The sequence below is a fragment of the Spermophilus citellus genome, assembly GCF_964194105.1.
Source record: "Spermophilus citellus genome assembly, chromosome: 4".
NCBI lineage: Eukaryota > Metazoa > Chordata > Mammalia > Rodentia > Sciuridae > Spermophilus > Spermophilus citellus.
Genome location: NC_138185.1, coordinates 6479039 through 6497824, shown reverse-complemented (window position 1 = coordinate 6497824; position 18786 = coordinate 6479039). Strand labels below are relative to the sequence as shown.

General features: G+C 60.8%; 1 protein-coding gene across 1 annotated transcript in view; it reads left to right on the top strand.

Moving 5' to 3' along the window:
- The first annotated feature begins 1354 nt into the window (after positions 1-1354).
- PREX1 (phosphatidylinositol-3,4,5-trisphosphate dependent Rac exchange factor 1) overlaps positions 1355-18786 on the top strand; it is a 135047-nt gene continuing 117615 nt past the window's right edge. Inside the window, exon 1 of the mRNA XM_081289861.1 lies at positions 1355-1902. Within this exon, the coding sequence (XP_081145987.1) occupies positions 1672-1902 (231 nt within the window). The 5' untranslated portion in view covers positions 1355-1671. The remainder of the gene's footprint in view (positions 1903-18786) is intronic.

Genomic DNA, 18786 nt, shown 5'->3' with positions numbered 1-18786 from the left:
TCCCACACTGGGGAGGGGCACTACTGGCCTCTAGGAGGTACAGTTTGCTGCCTATTGTCCTACAGGCACAGGACGTACCCAGACAACAAAGAGTTATCTGACTTCAAACATCAACAAGGCAAGGTTAAGAAGCTCTGACATGTGTACACTGTGGTCTCCCAGACCCCCTCTTTACAAACTGGAAAACTGAGGCTCAGAGAGGCATTAGGACCACCCCAAAGTCACACAGCAGAGCTGTTCCAGTGCCCTTTACCACTTTGTGAGGAATCCAGGGAACAAAAGGCCAGCCACCTTTGGACACAACTGGTTCCAGTACCCACACCCGAGGGCTCACCACTGACACCCTTTCCTCAGTACACCTTCAGGCACCCCAAGGCCAGATGGGATGCACCTGCTCTGGGAGGGCAGAAGTCACCATTCTCTCCTATGTCTGTAGGCACTCGAAGTGTCTACCCTGAGGCCACGGGGGAAAACAATCCTAGGCATCTGGAATTGAGATAAATAAGCAATAATGTTCCTGCCCCGAAGATGATTATAGTTCAGAGGTGGCTATTACGTGATTCAGCTGATCTACCTCAGAGAAAATACAGTCTTCAGCTGGCAACTGGGCGGTTAGGGGTGCATGGGCAGCTCAGAGGGGGGTCAGGCCCAAGGGCAGGTCACAAATGCAGTAGTGATTAAGAACAAACGTTGGCAGAGAACTTTCTAGGTGCTGAGAGCTGTTCAAGTACTTCACACTGAGAGACAGGCCCTAGGAGCTGGGTGCCACCGCTACTCCCATTGCACTGAGGGAAACACTGAGAGCCCGGATGCTGGACCCAGCCTGGCCAGCAGTTAGCCAGGGAGGGGCTGGGTGGAGCCTGGGGGCTCTGGGTCCTGGGCCCCCTCTTTCCTCACCTGCCTGTCAAGTGGTTCCTTTTATTATCAAGGTCACATTAGACTAGAAGCTGGATTTCCCAAGGTCTTATCCAGGTGGGGTGCAAGGGAGGAGGAGGGGGCAGGGGACAATGTCTTCTGGGAAAGGTGGGAAGGGCCAGGGTCCTGGAGCAGAGAAGTTCAGACACAAGAGAACAAGGAGGGAAGAGAGAAAAAGAAAGGGAAAGAAAGGAGAGCCAGCTGCTCAAGGTCGTGGCGGGCCCCAGGGCACCCAAAAGGCCCGGGTGTCACCTCCCTGCAGTGGCCGCCCCTCTTGCCCTCTTCCGTCCCGCTCGTGGGGCGGGGGCGCTGGCTGGGGCAGCTCGCCCGTCACTGTCGCCGCCCGCCTTTTCTCCGCCCGCCCTGCGCGGTGTGCCCGCGCTCGGGACTGTCGCGCGTAGCCTGCGGCGGGGCGCGGAGCCGGACCCCCGCCTCCCGGCTCCGCGGGCCCTTCCGGAGGTTCCCGCGCGCGCCCCGCTGAGCTTCCGACGTCGGCGCCGGGCGCGCGGCGCGTCTCCGGGGCCCGCGCGCGCCGAGCGCCTCTGCGGCGGGAGCGCGGCGTGGCACTTGGCAGACGCTCCCTGGCGGCGGGGGCGGCGGCGGCCGAGTCTGCGAGCCCCTCCCGCGCCCCGCCCCCGCCGCCGCCGCGGCCGCTCCGAGCCGGCCGCCCGCGCGCCCCGTCCGGGATGCGGCGCCTGGACGCCTGAGCCCTCGGCGCGAGCTCGGCGCGGGAAGCAGCGGCGCGCGGCCGGGAGGATGGAGGGACCCAGCGGCAGCGACCCCGGCGGCGACGGGGCCGCGGACGGCGCCCACCCCGACCCCCGGGCCCCCGGCGCCGCCGCGCCCGGCCCCGGCCCCGGCCCCGGCCCCGGCCCGTGCGCGGCCGCCCGCGAGTCCGAGCGCCAGCTGCGCCTCCGCCTCTGCGTCCTCAACGAGATCCTGGGCACCGAGAGGGACTACGTGGGCACCTTGCGCTTCCTGCAGTCGGTGAGTCGCCGCCGCCGGCCCCGCCGCCCCGCCACCTGTGGCCCGGCCGCCGCGCCGAGGTCGCCTCGGGCCCGCCGCGCTGCCCTTTTGTCTTTTTCGCCCCCTCCGCGCCTTTCACAGAGTTTAAAATTAGTTACATCCGCGGGCTGGGGCTCGGGGACCCCGCGCCGCCGCCGGCCAGCGCCCGCCGCGTTGGCCAGGGAACAACTTCGCCGCCCGGTGCACCCGCGACTGCTCGGTGGGACAGATGGCCCCAGCCCCGGAGTCCAGCGTCCCCCGCGCCGGTGGAGGGGATGAAACCCGGAGGAAGCACGGGGATCCACAGAGCCCCAGGGACGGTCCCGGCTCGGCGCGCGATTTTGCGGGAGCCCGGGGAGAGCCGGTTTGTAACCGAGGGCTCCCAGTCCAAGCTCTTAACTGCCCTCCCATCCCCAAGTTTGCAAAGACCACTCTGTAAAATAGCAGCGGAGCCCTCGCCGTGGGCCAGGACCTTACGCGTGTCTTCAGCAGGCTTAACCTTTGCAAGTGGCTCATGAAGTAGGGGCGACTTGCTACCCTCTTTGTAAGATTGGGAGAGTTTAGCTCCAGAGAGGTTGGACAACTTGCCCAGGATCACACAGCTGGTTAAGTTGGGGATGTTGGGCTTCCACCAGGGCAGTCCCAGCTAGGGCTTTAAACTCCGATTCTAAGCTCCCTTTCTTTTTTCTTCTGGTGGTGGGGGGCGGGGGAGGAAGAGGCCACTTCCCTACCCTCCTAGGAAGTGAGAAAAGTGGCCAGGGGTGGTGGGGGTGGGACGGCAGAGCCTGGATGGAAGTTAGAGACTCCAGGGCTTTAATCTCCATGCCTCCTGCTGGGTCCTCATTTACTCCCAGTCTCGGCTCTAGGAAGTCTTAATCCTGGTTTAGGGAGGGCTGGTGCCGGGCTGGTGGCAGCTCCCAGTCTCTGGGGTGAAGAGGGACCTTCCAGGGCGATGGGGGTGCAGTGGAGGCTGTGTGAGAGCACCGTTCCCACTCAGGGATGCTGGAGCTGCCGCCCTTCTCCCTGTGAAAGGCCCTTGAGTAGGGGGAGGGGTTTGTGCACAGGTACTGCAAGCCCTTTGGCCAAAGGACCCTTCTAGAAATGAGTGTAAGAATAAGGCAGGTTGGCTGTCTTTCCCATCTCTCCCTGTCACAGTTCACACACACACACACACACGCACACGCACACGCACGAGTCTCTTCATTTGAAGCTGGCAGTTTCTGAATTAAAGATGCAGACAGCCTTGGCATTGCTAAGCAATGTCAGATTCTAGGGAACTCCTCACTTCTCCCTCTGAGCCACTCCCTGCTCCTTAGTCTGGAAGAGAAACAGGAAACAAACCAATTTTTATATTAATGGGAAAGAAAATATACTGCTCCCTCCCGCGCCCTTGCTTGAGATGGTGCCATTCGTTTCAGACCAGATATAGAGTGTGTTGTGTTAACTGTGGTTTTAGATTGTCCACGTGTGGAGTCCCAGGAAGCTGGAATAATGGAAATTGATTGGAGTCAACATTCTTGATATGAAAGAAACAGGGAAGAAAGGGTCCCTTGCGCACCATGTCCGGGATGCTCTGAGCACCTCTCGTTTGCCCATCGCAAAGCCTTTTCCCCACCTGTAAACAGGAGGCGGCGAATCTGGTTTTCTTTGCTGCCTTGTCCTTTTGTGTGCCCCCAAGCTGGTGCCAGGAGCAGACTGATTGTGTAACCTGAGCAGCCAGACCTCACTTGGGAGCCAGGGGCCTCTCCTTTGCCCTTTGGGAATGGCCCCTCGGTGGCCTTTCGTCTTGGAACCTGGGGCTTAGCGCTGCAGGGCTCTCCTGGCAGCAGGCTGGTGGCCTGCAGGTTGTGCTTCTCTCCTGCTGCCCTCTGTCCCCTCAGCCTTTACACTTGCTAAGGGATCCCCTGCCTCCTGGCATGGAGGGCTGCGGGCCTGTCCCTGGCTGCTTCAGATCCACGTGGCAGAGGCAGGCCTTACAGGGCCACCCTGGCCTTCTTGTGTGCCAGGGGCACGAAGCCTGCCCTGAGCGCTGTGGGAGAGGTGGGGCAACCAGGCCTGGGCCCTCGAGGAGCAACATCCAGCCCAGGTGACAGAGTCCAAGTCTGCCAGGTGTGGTGGCACACACCTGTAGTCCAGCATCTTGGGAATCTGAGTCAGGAGCATCGCGGGTTTGAGCCCAGCTTCAACAACTTAGTGAGATTCTGTGTCAAAATAAAAAATAAAAAGGCTGGGGATGTAGCTTGGTGGTGGAGTGCCTCTGGGTCAATCTCCAGGACTGCAAAACGCAAAACCCACCACCACCAACCAAAATCCAAGTCCAAGGCCGGACTCCAGAGCCAGGCTGCCCAGGTGGAGTCCTTGGACTTGTGACCTCAGGCAAGCTGGTGTCGTCTTTTTGAGTCTTGTTTTCCTTATCTGTTGGGGTGGTGATAGGTCCTGAGTGACAGTTTTATAAGTCAGTTACAGAAGTCAGTATAAAGCCCCTGGAGCAGGGCCCGCCAGCTGTAAGACACTAGTTACTGCTGTTATGTGATGACCGAGCAAATCGCACAGAGGACCAGGGCAGGGTGGTCAGGGAGGGCTACCTGGAGGAAGCTGGTCTGAGGACTTGAAGGAAGACGGGCTTGGAGCCAGTTTCCTTTTGACCTCCTCAGGCCGCAGGAACCAGCGATCTCGTGGTCCCGGGCCTGGCTCCGCGGTTCCTCTGGAGATTCCCTACCTCCCCCTCCTTCAGTGCTGGACCTCGCCCTCCCATGGCCCATGCTGTTTTGGGGTTTGAGAGTCATGGGAGGGCGAGGACAGCCCTCTCTCACGGAGACGCTGGATCTGGCTTGGGGACACCACAGAGGGAGATGGTGCTGGGGACTTGACTCAGGACCCTGGGTGACGCCTTCTGGAAGCCTGGCCGCGTGGGGCGCTCCCTGTGTGCTGGTGGACAGCGCCAGGCAGGATGGTGACGGGCACTTGCTCCCCACTGGGCCCTGCACCTGTGAGCTTGTTCACTCTTCCCCGTGACAGATGAGGAAACCAAGGCAGAGAGCTGCCCTGGTCACCTGGAGAGTTGCTGGGGTCCACCCCTGCTTCGGGGCCCAGTGCCCATGTCCCTAGCCGCCCCCCTACCACATCCGGCTTACAGTAAGGGCCAGCCCTGGCCTGAGAGCTGTGAGGGAGGCAGAACAGGGTTGGAACCCAGCCCGTGTGACCTTCACCTTCTCGGGCCCCTTCCTGTCACTTCCCCTCTGTGAGGCCTATGCTGTCTTCCGCAGGGTGGGGATAGCTGTGAAGTGTGTCAGGCCGCCTGTCTCCTCCGCGCCCAGGTCTGTTCGCGGCATAAGTTGTGGGTGGCCCCCCGGAGCCAGGATGCTGCTGTGCGAACCCTGTCCCCCACACTGACCGCAGGCCACCCGGGCAGATGGCCCACTGCGGTGTGCCTCAGTTTCCTGGTCTGCGCCTCGGGCGCCCTGCCTCACTGTGGTGTCATGCAGCCTGGGTGGGCCTGAGGTCAGAGACCCCAGGACGCTGCCAGGCACATGGGGTGCTGGGGTGCCCGGTGGCTTTCTTGGGGATGTAGTGGGGGCCACACGAGGTCTCTTTGGGACTCCTGACTCCGGCTTCAGGAGGAGACTGAGTCTGGGCCCTGCCTGTTGGTGGGATTGCTTTGGAGTCCCTGCCTGTGAGGGGAGGCTCAGGGCCAGGGCTTGGGGGCCCCCGGTAGGCGTGCCAGCTGGGCAGGGACAGGAAGAGGGCAAGCATGGGTGGGGCCGTCAGCAGCCTCTGAATGGCTCCCCTGGCTGAGGACAGAGACCTGTTGCTCCCAGGCACCCAGAAGGAACTGGCCGGCCTGGCCGCTGTGGGACGGAGACCTGAGCAGGAAGCTCCCAGAGTGTCTGGTTCTGCTTTTGGAGGGCGGAGGCCCACGGTCTGGAGCTCTGCTGCCTAAACCAGAAGCTGCAGTGTTGCTTCGTCCCTTTTTTTCTTTAAGAAGATTCTGCTCTCCCCATCTCACCCAGGAGCCCGGCAAGGGCACATCTTTGATTCTAAAGTCACCAAGTCAGAAAGATCACCTAGTGACTGGGGGGATTTTCACGTGGTGGTGCTTGGAACAGGGGTATGAAGTGGGGGACGCAGACCCACTTTGGAAAGGAATCCGTGATCATGATCCTAACTTGTAAGGTTCAAGAGCTTGAAGAGGTCGGAGCGATGTGCATTGCATGGAGAAGGGCCAGGGGGAGGGAAAAAGGAAAAAACGTGCAAAGAAATGTTACTTACTTAAATTTTCTTTGAATTTTTAAATATCCCTTTTCTATAAAATGCATATGTGTACAAATTTATTTAAAAAGAAACGCCAACAGAAAGAAGTGTCACTTTTGGCACCGCTATGAGATGAACACAGCGATGATGGCAATGACTTGCTAACACATTTGCAAGCCCTGGGCAAGGATCTCCTGTGGATCCACTCAGAAGTATACATGTTCTCGTGCTTCCTATTTGACAATTGAGACCAAGACACAGAGAGGCCAGGTCACTTTTCCAAGATCACACAGCCTCATGAAGCTGGCTGCATAGCCAACACTTCTCTACTGGTCTGAACTGCTCTGACATGAGTCTGGGCTCAGGAGCAAAATTACTGCCCTGGGGAGACTGTCCAGATGCTCGAGTGGGCAATAATTAAGCCAAGGTCCAAATTATCTCATCTTTAGGTTGCCAGGGATCCTGGACCAGGAAATGATGAAAATGTTTTGATGATAAAAACCAAGTGCCAGGGCTGGGCCGTGGCTCAGAGGTAGAGTGCTCGCCCAGCACGTGTGAGGCCCTGGGTTCGACCCTCAGCACCACATAAAAATAAGTAAATAAAGATGTGTCCATCTACAATTAGAAACAAGTCATAATACAAACCAACCATGTGCGAGTGGGTGAGGGGGCCCCGTTCTGTGTGCACCCGGCAGACAGCTGTGGACAGGTCACCCACAAAGCTGGTAGGTCCTCTGGTGGGCAGGTATTTCCCCGGCGCCTGCTGTGCGTGAGAACGGCCCTCGCCGGGCAGATGTGGGCCTTGTCCTCAGGCAGCGGAGACGCGGTGCCAGCATCTGAATGAGCCGGGTGTCCAGGCGCACACTGGGGCCCTTCACCACCGTCCTGGCAGCCCTCTATCTGTCACTTTGGGAAGAGATGGATGGCGTTGGTGTTCCTGGTTGTGAGACCTCAGGGCACCTCTTTCTGGAGAGTGCCCCTCTGTCAGGCCAGCGAGCTGAGGACCTTGGGCTGGGCCCTCCCTCAGGAGAGGCCCATCCTGTGGTTAGATCTGTGAGGCAGGCCAGGCGGCGGGGCACCGCCTCCCTGAGTTTTGTGATTTCTTGTCCCCAGCAGGAAAGGCCCTCCAGGTGGGACGAGGTGGGCTGACCCTCAGACCAGGGTGTGTCCCCCAGCCTGTTCCCTGGGCACTGGGTGTGGTCAGAGCTGATTCTTGCCCCAGAGTTAACAGATCTTGTGAGCAAAGTGATGGGTCGCTGGGCTGATGTCCTCGTCCTGCAGGTGGGACAGGCTGTGGCCTGCGGGGAGGAGGGAGCGCTGGTCAGTGGTCCTGCTCCAGAGCCTGGCCAGTCCTGCTCTGGGCACTTATGTCCTAGCCAGGACCCAGAGTCCCCCTTAAAGAGGGTCTGCGGAGTGCGTTTCCAGCTCTAGTGGCGCAGATGGGACAAGTCCCCTGGTTGCCCCTGTCCCCAGCGCTGTGGACTTTCAGGCTGGGCGTCCTGTGCTTGGCAGGACGTGAGCGGCGCCCTGGTCTCCACATGTAGATGCCAGGGCGGCCTCCCCGCGGGATAATCAAGACTGCCGGCAGACATGGCAGATACCCCGGGTGGGTGCAGGGTGGCTGCCAGCTGCGGGCCACTCCTTTACCCACCGGCTCTGCCTCAGCCCCTGTGGCAGCACGTGGAACCTGTGCGCACGCGTGTCTGTTCCAGTAGACCCTGCGGCGGCCCGGCTCCCCGGCTCAGGTTTAGAACACAGGAGGTGCTAGAGCTGCACCTGAGTCAGATTCCAGCTCTGCTCTGTGACCTTGGCCGAGCCCTGAGCCTCTGTGTCGTGCCCCCCTCCCCCGCCCCACCTGATTGTAGTCCTCCTGGGGTTTGCCTCAAGGAGCAAGCGCAGCCAAATGTGGGTCACGCTGGTGTCCCTGAGCCAAGGCTGGGACTCCAGGAGGCAGGGAGTCCCAGCCTTGCAGGGCTGTGTGGATTTTGATGTTTATTTATTTAGGTGCTGGGAATTGAACTCGGGAGCACTCTACCTTGGAACTACAGCCCCCTTTCAATTTTTGATTTTGAGACGGGGTCTTGCCGAGTTGCTCGGGGTCTCACTGAGTTGCTTGGGGTCTTGCTAAGTTGCCGAGGCTGGCCTTGAACTTTCGACTTTCCTGTCTCAGCCTACCGTTGCCGGGTTTGTTTCTGTTTTCTCGGCTCCTCCAGGGCCAGAAGGGAGTCGCCCGCTGCCCTGTCTGTGTTTACTGCTGGGTCCCTTCCCCAGGGCTGGACTGACAGCCGATCCCTTGACTCTGGGCCAGGGAGGCGGGCGGGTGCAGGCTGGCCTGACTGCGGCTCTGATGGCTGGTGGGAGCAGGTGGCTCAGCCTCGGGGACTCAGGGTCTTGTGCTTTTTTCCTGCTGGGGCGGGTGGGCTGCCTCTGTGAGAAGCTTCTGGAGGGTGAGGCTGAGATCGCAGCTGGTGTGGCAGCGGGTGCTCCCTGGTTCGCCCAGTGAGTGCACAGTAGGCAGATGCTGTGTGCCACGTGCAGGTTGGTGCCTGGCACGCAGCTGGGACAAGATGGGCCTGGTCCCTGCCCTGGTGGAGCCTTCAGCCAGCACAGGAAGACGGCCCACACCTGAGCTGTCAGAGTGATGACGTCAGCGGAGGCCCTGTGTGCCCGTGCTCTGCCGTCTGCTCCGCGTGGCCACCTCCCTGGTCCCTTGCAACAGCCCTCTGAGCAGATGTCACTGTTGTGTCCCCTTTGCAGATGGGGAAGTAGGCCTGGGTGGTCGCATACTGGGCAAGCCCATGCAGCTGGGGTGGAGGCACCCGGAAGGAAATAAACTGAGGACATGTCGGTGACGAGGGTGCTGACAGATACTTCAGGTGGGGTGGTCAGGGGAGGCCTCTCTGGGGAGCTGGAGTCCAGCTGGGTCCCAAGGAGGAGGAGCTGTCGGTGGAGAGGGAGAGAGCTCCACGCAGGGCCAGCCCTGAGCCGGGGTCATGCTCGGCTTGGTGGAGGAGCGTTAGGTGGCCAGGTGGCCGAAGGGGACAACAGGGCGGTGAGCTGGGTGCAGCTGGCAGAGTGGCTCGGGGCCTCGCTCCGGGAGCAGCCTGGCTTCCTTTCTGGGGTGTGAGGGGCCACGGGGGTCCTCGACAGGGCCATGGCAGGTCCACCTGTGGCCTAGAAGCCAGGACTGCACGGGGCTTCTCAGGTCTCAGAGCCCCTCTGCCGCAGGCTTGGACACTGTCCAGGAGGGAGGGACCCCCTGCTTTCCTCCAGCCTGCTGTGTGACCTGGGGCTGGTTCTGTCCCCTATTGGGTCTCACCTCTCCACGGTCCTGTGTCACCAGGTGATGGGGAAGGGTCCCTGGAGGAGGCCACTGAGCTTGCCACACCCAGGCAGGGCTCGGCCGTTGGTGGGCAGGGTGTGAACCAGAGGCCGCTGTGGGTGTGGGGTGGCCCCTGCTTCCTGTGACGGGGAGACACCCAACTCTCTGCTCAGGAAGCGGATTTGCCTGATAAGAAGCTGTCTGACCCCACCCTCCTCTCAGCTGTCACAGCAACACCTGTCCCCCGTGGGGCGGGGAGGGCTGTGCAGACCCACTGTGCAGGCAGGAAGGCTGAGGGCCGAGAGGTGGGGCCGTGTGCCCGGGGACACCGTCTGGAAGTGCCCCAGGCCGCCACAGTGGGCTGCTCTGCCGTCCCCGTGCCCCGGGTCTGTTCCAGTTAGAACCCGTCCCGCATGGCCTCTCCCTGCGCCCTTCTTGTTACTTTTTCTTCCTTACAGTTTTAAAAACAGAAGCGGTTTGCACGCCGTGGCCTTGCCCCGTGGCCTTGCACGCTGTGGCCTGGCCCCTTCAGAGTGTGCGTTCTGTGTTTTGAGCCGGGCAGTCACGGCCTCCACCGTGGAATCCCAGGTCTCCTGTGACTCCTGCCCTCGCTCAGAAGTGCGCCACGTGTGCGTCTGCCCGCCGGGGCCTCTCCCTGCTCTGGCCTGCTCCCCCAGGAGCCCAGGCCCGCTCCTCGGCCTCCGTGGGTTTGTGGCTAAACAGCGTGCCCTTGATCCTGTCCTCTCTGACACCCAGCACAGCACCTTGCCACGTCTGTCTCCCACCCGAGTGCTTCTTCCCAGCGGCTGACACGTGGGGCTTCTGCTTGATTGCGTCTACGTTGTCTTTCTCAGCTCCACAAGGATGGGGACTCTTAACTCTCCATTGGCTTTGTCTCTCTGGTATCGGGAACGATGCCTGGCACATAGTGGGTGCTTACTGAATATTTGTCGAATGGAGAGTCCACTTCCCTGTGTGTGTGCTTGTGTCTTATGACCCAATGTGTCTGAATGACGTCACTGGAGGTGTTTTTGTGAAGACTTTGGGGAACCTGGGACTAAGGTCAGGCAGTCTGGTGCTCTCCAACACAACCAGAGGCCTGTGGGTCGAGGGGATTTGGTGCAGGAGACTTTTCTTCCATGTGGCATGGTGCTCAGGTGTGAGGGTCCAGGCCAGTCTGTCAGAGTGAGGGTCTGCTGTGTGACCCTGGGCTGGGAGCTGCCCCCTCTGGGCCTTGACTTTCTCACTGTAAAGTGGGTTGGGGCGTGGCTCAGTGCCTGGCATGGGGTCTGGCCTTGGTGATGGGCAGGGGTCTTATTTTCAGGTTGCTTTAGCTTCTTGGTGCTTTGCTTCTTTTTGCACAGGAATGGTCATAGCACGTCACCTGCTCCTTCCTGGGGCTTGAACTAAGCAGCCAAGTTCATTTAGACAGGTGGCAGCCTGGAGGCAGTGGGTGCGGGGCCCCGGGGGGCTGTCATTGGAGCTGGAGCTGCTCCCAGCGCTCAGCCCACCTGCTGGGGAGGCTGCCACTCGCCTGAGGTGAGGTGGGGCCACCACCCCTCCACCATATTGTACCCATCTTCCCCCAGGTGCACCCCCTCCTCTCCCGTGGTGCACCGCCTCCCACCCTGGTCTCCCCCCTCCCCCACTGGTTATCGTTTCTCTATCTTTTGGTCCTGGGGTTGAGCCCAGGCCTCGTGCATGCTTGTTAAGCATGCTAGCCCCGAGCTCCATCTCAGGGCCCCCCACCAATTATTTTTTAAAGGCCTCACCTGATTAAGTCAGTCGCACCCAGAGTCAGCTGATCTGAGACCTTGATTACATCTGCAGACACCCTTGGGCTCTGTTAGCCCCACAGTCTATCAGTTACGCGTCATTAGCTGAGCACACCTCAGCTCCCGTGCACAGTATGACATGAAGGGGAAAGGGAGCCCACAGGCATGTAGGTAGGAGGGTAGGGGTCTTGGGGGCGCCTCAGGGTCTCTGGTTTGAATCCAGGACTGCCCGACCCTAAGCTGTGTTCTGACCACGGTGTTTTGCTTGTTTCCTCTCTGGCCCACCCAGAATGGCTGCCCCTGCAGGTGGTGGAGTGAGCTGGGTTCATTTTGAGTAGGTGGGCTGGGGTGCAGGGTAGGGAGCAGCCTCCTCCCTTGCAGGACCGGCCTCTCTGAGGAGGCCCACGGGACCCCTGCTTCTCTGGAGTGGTTTGCCACTGGCTTGGTCAGGATGAGCTGAGCTCCTGCCCCTCTTGGTCCCCCTCCACCCGGGGTTTGGGCTGGACCTGGCATGGGGCTGCTGCCCGCTGGTGTCCGCCGACTCCACGCGTGGGCTGTGGAGCGAGGAAGCCTGTCCTCGTGGGTCCGTTTCCAAACACTGGGGCTTTTCTGGATGACTTAGCGGGTGGTGGTTTCCAGTTGAGTTCTGTCATGTGTGGAGAGGAGGCCCCGCGGGTGTCCAGCTCTCTGAAGTGGACGGAGCCTTGGTCCATGAGCCCGTGTCCGCTGGTTGACCGACTCTTCCATGTGTGTCTGAGCAGAGCGTTTCTGCTGGCGGGTGGCAGGCTCTCCGTGTGTTGTCCAGGTCGAGGGTGGCTAGGGTGGCCCTGTCTCCCCCAGCCCTGCTGTCCACCTCTTCTGCAGTCGCTGGAAGGGTGGTGGCATCTCCTGCTGTCGGTCTTTCACCTGCATGTTTTAGTGCTGTGTTTTATGACCTTTGTGGGGGCTGGGGTGCAGCTCAGTGGGGAGCAGTGCTTAGCACGCACGAGGTCCCGCTCCAACCAGCACCCCAGAGATGGTTCTGTGTGGTACGTCTCTTGGTGGGTCGAGCCTTCCGCTCCCATGGTGCACCCCTCCACCATGTTGTACCCATCTTCCCCCAGGTGCACCCCCTCCTCTCCCGTGGTGCACCCCCTCCCCTGATGGTGCACCCGTCCACCATGTTGTACCCATCTTCCCCCAGGTGCATCCCCTCCTCTCCCGTGGTGCACCCCCTCCCCTGATGGTGCACCCCCTCCACCATGTTGTACCCATCTTCCCCCAGGTGCACCCCCTCCTCTCCCGTGGTGCACCCCCTCCCCTGATGGTACACCCCCTCCTCTCCCATGGTACACCCCCCTCCCCTGATGGTGTACCCCTCCTCTCCCATGATGCACCCCCCTCCCTTGATGGTGCACCTCTATTTTTTTTTTTGGTACCGGGGATTGAACTCACCCACTGAGTCATACCCCAGCCCTATTTTGTGTTTTATTTAGAGACAGGGTCTCCCTGCGTTGCTCAGCGCCTGGCTTTTGGTGCGGCTGCTCTGAACTCATGGTCCTGCCTCAGCCTCAGGATGCTCCGTGTTGGGGGCCTGTCTCCCCTGACATCACTGTGGCTGCGGACTCGGCTTTCTGTCTCTTGCAGGACACTGGTGCCGGTTCTTGCTCCCTAGAGCCCTGGCAGCCCCTCCTTCTGACGAGATGGTTTAGCTCACACCTGCCTGACGTGGTTCTTGGCAGTGTTGGGCTCAGATCCAACGTTCTGGTTACTGTCCCCAACGTAGGGGACGGTTACGACACACCGGTCCCCTTCCTCTCCCATTCCCACTCTGCTGGAGGCAGGAGGAGGAGACCGTGGGGCGGGTGGAACTCGGCTCCTGGCCAGGAGGTGCTGCATCATCCTGCCCCTGCACCCAGGCCAGCTGCGTCCCCACCGTGCCCACCTTGCCTGGCCCCTCTCTGTTCTTGAAGTGGACTCCGTTGGTCCAGCCTCAGCCTTTGCATTTGCTGTTCCTGTTGCAGGGAGGATGTTGACCCTCCCTCCTCAGCCCTCGGCCAGGCCAGCTCTCAGCAGCCGGTCATTCCCCACATCGCTGCTCGCTTCTGGTCCCTGTCCCTGCCTGTTTGCTTGCTGGTGTCCGGGCCTCCCATTGGAGTGTGAGTCCCCGAGGCCGAGCTGTGTGCGCTGCGGTCACGGACATCCCCCCAGCACCTGGCGCGGGGCGGGCGCTCTGTTAGCCTTGGTGGGAGGTGACACAGGGGCCAAAGGGATCAGTGGGGCACAGGGGGACAGAGCCCTTCCTGGCCGGGATCTGGTGGGCAGCTGCAGGCTGGGCTGCTCGGCCTCCTGTGCCTCCTGGGCGGAGGCAGAGATGCTGTGTGGCTGCGATGGGGAGTCTGTGTGGTCCTGGGCGCTGGCGGGTGGCCCTAAGACCTTTCCTGTGGTACTGCCTGAGGGGAGGTGCCTGTCACAGGCACGTCCCTGTCCGCCCAGCTCTGGAAGCCAGCGGGGCGAAGGGGTGATCTGCCGCCTGCCTACAGGTGCCACGCACGCGCACACAGCAGGGTCTGGACGCAAACTGCTGTGTTTGGGGTGATGGACGACTTCAGGTCACTGTTTCAGAGAATGTTCGACCCCCTCCTTCCTCCCTCCCTGTGCCCCTCCCTTCCCTGCACACAAACCTCCTCATTTCTGTTTGCTCCGTGGGGAGTGATGGCGGGCAGGAAGCCCCCAGCCCAGAGTGTGCCCCCCCCCCAAGCACGAGCACCCTCAGGTAACCAGAGCGTGGTGAGGGAGGTCAGGACTGTCACCTGGCTACCAGGTGACAGCAGCCCTGAGTGATACACAGATCTCCCCCAGGTGCCCTTGAGATCCGCTCTCCCCCACTGTGTTTAGTGACCTCCCTTTAGTGACTTTGCTGTGGGGACCGACCCGGGCCTCACACAGGCTGGGCAAACGCTGTACCCCTGAGCCCCGCGTGGCCCTTGTGATTTTGACGGTGCTCAGTGGAAAGTCCCCAGAGATGGGCTCTACTCACGTGGGTCTGGGTCACAGCTCTGCGACCTTTAGCAGATGACTCTGCGACCTCAGTTTTTTTGGCTGTGAAATGGGGCGTCTCTGTTCCTGCCTCCCTGGTCTCTTCCTCTGCACACTTTGATGAGCACCTACTGTGTGCCTGTTTTAGATGCCAGGCTGCAGCAGGGTTCAGGGCAGACAGACTGGGGCCCTGGAGCTGGGAGGACAGGGCACTAAGTGGCCAAGTGCTACTCCTCGGTGCCTCCGCTTTCCTCTGCACTGTGGTCACCCGGTCTGATCGCCCTGCTTGCTTGGGGTCACATCTGGCCTCACTTGCCCCTGGTGTGCACTGGGTGTCACTGCCAAACGGTTCATCACACTCCCTTGGTGGCTTCATGGGTCCCCTGTCCAGCTCAGATGGTGGCACTTCCGGCTGTGGTCAGTTGCTCGACCTCTTGCCCCTGTCAGAGTGGAGGCTGCCCCTGAGGTTGGCGGGGAGTTAGCCAGAGGGCACCGTCGGCTCCTAGGGCAGCGCCTGGCCGGGCGAGCGCTCCGAGTGCCGGCACCGGCCAGCACAGCATGCTCTGGGTCGTGCTGGTGTCCTGCTGACCGAGACACCAGGAGACCAGCGCTGCTAGTTGGCCACCCACGTCCCTTGGCATAGAGGTGACTTCAGGTTGGCAGAGTCCAGGCCACAGGCGTCTTCGTTCAGGTGTTTCCTCGATTCAGTAGAGGGAAGGCCGGGCTCAACCTGTGCCTCTGTCCAGGCCAGTCCTGGCGCTGGAGCCCTGAGCTGGAGGTCAGGTGGGAGAGGCCTGTGCCCACGTGTGCTCCCAGCAAGGGCAGCCGAGGCCCGGAACTGTGCCGAGGGGTGGCCTGGGGCTGCCCAGGGTGCTGTGGCTACGTGGGCTCCCTGGCTCCCGCCCAGAGCTGCTTTAACCCACAGTGAGACTCCTCGGAGGACCTGTCGGGAGGTCGGGGCGTCTCCAGGTGAGCTGGAGGCACCTGTCACTGTGGGGCTTCCTGTGTTCTGGGAAGCATCACCTTCAGATGAAGGTGATGTGCACGTGTGTGTGCACGTGTGTGCCCGTGTGAGGATCTGGTCGGAGTCATCTCTTGGGCCTTGCTCTGCCCAGCTCTTGTGCTGGCCACTGAGGACCCAGATGTGATCACAGCACGCCCCTCCCTGTCAGTCATGCGTCCAAACCAGGGGTCCTCAGGCCGGATCAGGCCCATAAGTGGGTTTTGTGAGTTTTCCACAGTGTTTATTTTTTTTAAATAGTTGCCAACATTGAAAAATCAAGAAATCTTATACGAAAATCTTTATTTCTGGCTTCTGAAATAATTGGAAGACGCGTCTGTGCCAAGCTCACCCTCCTGCAGGTGGAGCTGCCTGGGCCACAGGGCAGCCCCCTGGTGGGCGCAGGGCTGACAGTCTCCGCTTGCCACAGCCTCCCCCTCCCTGATGGCCCTGACCCGAGAGCGTGTGTTGCCCTCTATCACTGTGCTTGTCCGGCTGGTTTTAATTTTTAACTGTGTGGTTAAGAGGACAGAGACAGGTTTCTTCTAAATTTCATTTTTTGGGGTCACTGGGCATTGAACTCAGGGCACTCGACCACTGAGCCCCATCCCCGCCTCTGTGTTGTGTTTTATTTAGAGACAGGGTCTCACTGAGTTGCTCAGTGCCTCCCTTTGCTGAGGCTGGCTTGGAAATCGCAGTCCTCCAGCCTCAGCCTCCCAAGCCGCCTGGACGGCGCCCAGCTTCGTGGAAAACTAAAAGCAGGATGGTGGCTCCTGTGCTTGAAGACAGGCAGGGGGAGGAGAGCCCCGCAGCCCAGGCAGAGGCCTTCCACTGTGTGGCCTCTGAAGCCACCCAGGCTCCTGGCCTCGGAGGTGGCCTCGGCTTTGGGTGGTCCTGCCTTAGAGAGCCGGAGGTGGTCCTGCCCTAGGGGGTGCTTCTGTGGCCTCGGCTTCCACTTCCTGTGGCCTGTGGCCATTGCTCCCTTTTCTGCAACATCAGCGGCTACACGGGACGTTCCCGTGTCCCTCTGTCCTACATCCTGCCCCTGGCTCCATTGGAAGATGTCAGGCGCAGACCCGAGGGGAAGCAGGGCTACCTGGGTGTGGCCCGCATGCTCTCGGGCCTCCTCTGGAGGGCAGGACTGACTCTGCCTGGACCCTCTTCTGGTCTGGGATCCTCAGCTGAAAGTGGTGGAAGCCCAGGACGAGGCCTGCGGGGGTCGTGTTGGTGAAGGGACCGGCCCTCGTCCCGGGGTGGGGCTGCCCCGGGCCACATGCCCTCTCTGACCCGGGCACCGAGGCTCTGGCCAGGTTGGGCGAGGGGCCTGTGCCCATGGCAGTGGGGTGGGGTTCCTGTGGGACGCCCCTGGGCATGGGGGTCAGAAGGGGGAGCGGGCAGGTGGGGGGTTTCTGCTCCTCTGCGTAGGGGCCTCCCCCCAGATGGAAGCCTTTGCCCTCCCCCGAGGCTCAGGTCACCTCTGACCTTCAGGGCCTCGCTGGGGTCCCGCCCGTCTGAGGTGTCATGCTCAGTGTGGACACTTTCCAAGCCACGTGGCTCCCAGGAACCTGGGGGGAAGGTGTTGTCTGGTTTATGGATGAGGAAACAGTAGGTCAGAGAGCTTCGGCCACCTCCCCAGAGTCACGCAGTGCCCTTCTCTCATGGAGATTCAGCCAAGGTTTTGTCCTCTCTGAGTCCACACAGCCTGAGCTGAACCCAGGCTCTTGCCCTCTGGTGCTGCCTCTGGGAAGGGTCTCAGTCTCTGTATGGGGTGGGGAAGAGCATCTCAAGCACAGGAAACAGCAGGTGCCAAGGCCCTGAGGCAGGGACATGTTTCAGGAAGAGCAGGGAGGCAGGATGGCGGGACTCAGTGAGCCAGGGGAGAGTGGCAGGAGGTAAGTTGGGGAGGTACCGCGGGGGCTGGCTGCCGTGGAGAACAGCGTGGAGGCGGCAGTGGGGGCGGAGGGAGGAGGTGCTTGTTACCTGGGTGGGAGAAGAGGATGGCTGGGTCCTCGAGAGTTCTGTAGGGGTCAGAAGCCAGTTAAGTGTCTCTGCCTCATGTCCCCACGTGACTCGCCAGCTGGTGACCTGGGGTGCGTGGAGCCCCAGTTCCCCATCTGTGGGGTGGTGGAGATGCTGGTGCTCCTCTCGTCGGGCTGTGGGGCTGAGCACCGGGTGGAGGGGAAGTGCCCAGGGTGGGCCCCGTGTGAGCGCTCGGGGTGTGGAGGGAGCCAGGGGCCCACCTGGGGTGGGCTGGGGCGGCCAGCGTGCCCTCCTCCCCACGCTGCCTCCTCCCCCACATGGAGGCCAGTGGGCAGGACCCAGGGTGCCCTGCGCAGGGCTCCTCTCTGGGACAGAGGCGTCTTTGTTGAGCCTGGGTGTGAAGTGTGTTTAGGAGTGGGGATGGGCAGGTGGGCATTGGCTCAGGAGGCCAGAGGGAGGCTGGAAGGGAGGCTGGGAGGTGCCCGGTGCTGCCCAGGACCTGATGGTGGACAGCCGCACCCCAGCCCTCTGTCCTCATTGGACCCGCCTGCTCGTGACTTGGTGGCATTTTGTGGCCGGGGGACTGTGCAGGGCTGCAGTGCTGCTGGGAAGCCACATGGGCCAGCGTCACCTTCTGTGGCCTGCCACTCACAGGGGCGAGAGCCGGCTGCTGGGGAATGGCAGCGGGGCGTTGGTGACTGCTGTCTTGAGAAAAATAGTTTGGTAACGTCTTCTTCAGAAATCAAAACCACAGACCTGTGACCCAGTTCCCTGGGGGCTCTCCCATAGAGACAGGGAGAAGTACGTGAAGACCTAATTGTGAAGGTGTTTAGCTGCGCGCAGTGGGGCACACCTCTGATCTAGAGACCCAGGAGGCCGAGGCAGGAGGACGGCTAGTTCAAGGCCAGCTGCAGCAACTCAGCAAGACCTTCTCTCAAAGATAAAAAGGGCTGGGGGTGTAGCTCCGTGGTCAGGTGCTCCTGGGTGCAATCCCCAGCCCCACCAACTAAAAACGATGTTTATTCCAGTTCTGTTTATAACAATGAGAACCAACCAGCCAACCTGTGGGAGCCATGGTAATAGTCATTAGCAGAGAAGTGTTCGGATTGTCGTCCGTCCACTGGTTGGGCTATCAGGCAGGGTTGAGGAATGCGCTTGACCTCTCTGGGTGGACAGGAGGGCCCTGCATGCTGGTCTGTTGAAGAAGGAGGGCTGAGGGCAGTTGAATATGGAGTCTGATCCTAATTTTTAGAAGAAAATAACACCAAAAAAAAAAAAAAAGGCTGTCTTGGTGGGTCAGGTTTCGGTCACTGTGACAAGGTAGCCGGGAAAGTCAACCTCGAGGAAGAAAGATTTATTTTGGTTCCTGGTTGCTGTGGTTTGAGTCCACGGTTGGCCCAGGTCGTGGACCTTGGGGCAGCAGGCGCCTGATCACTGAGGTGGCCTGATCACTGGTGGCCAGGAAGCTGAGAAAGAGGAGGAGCTGGGGTGCCCATGTCCCCTGCAAGGCCATGTCCCCA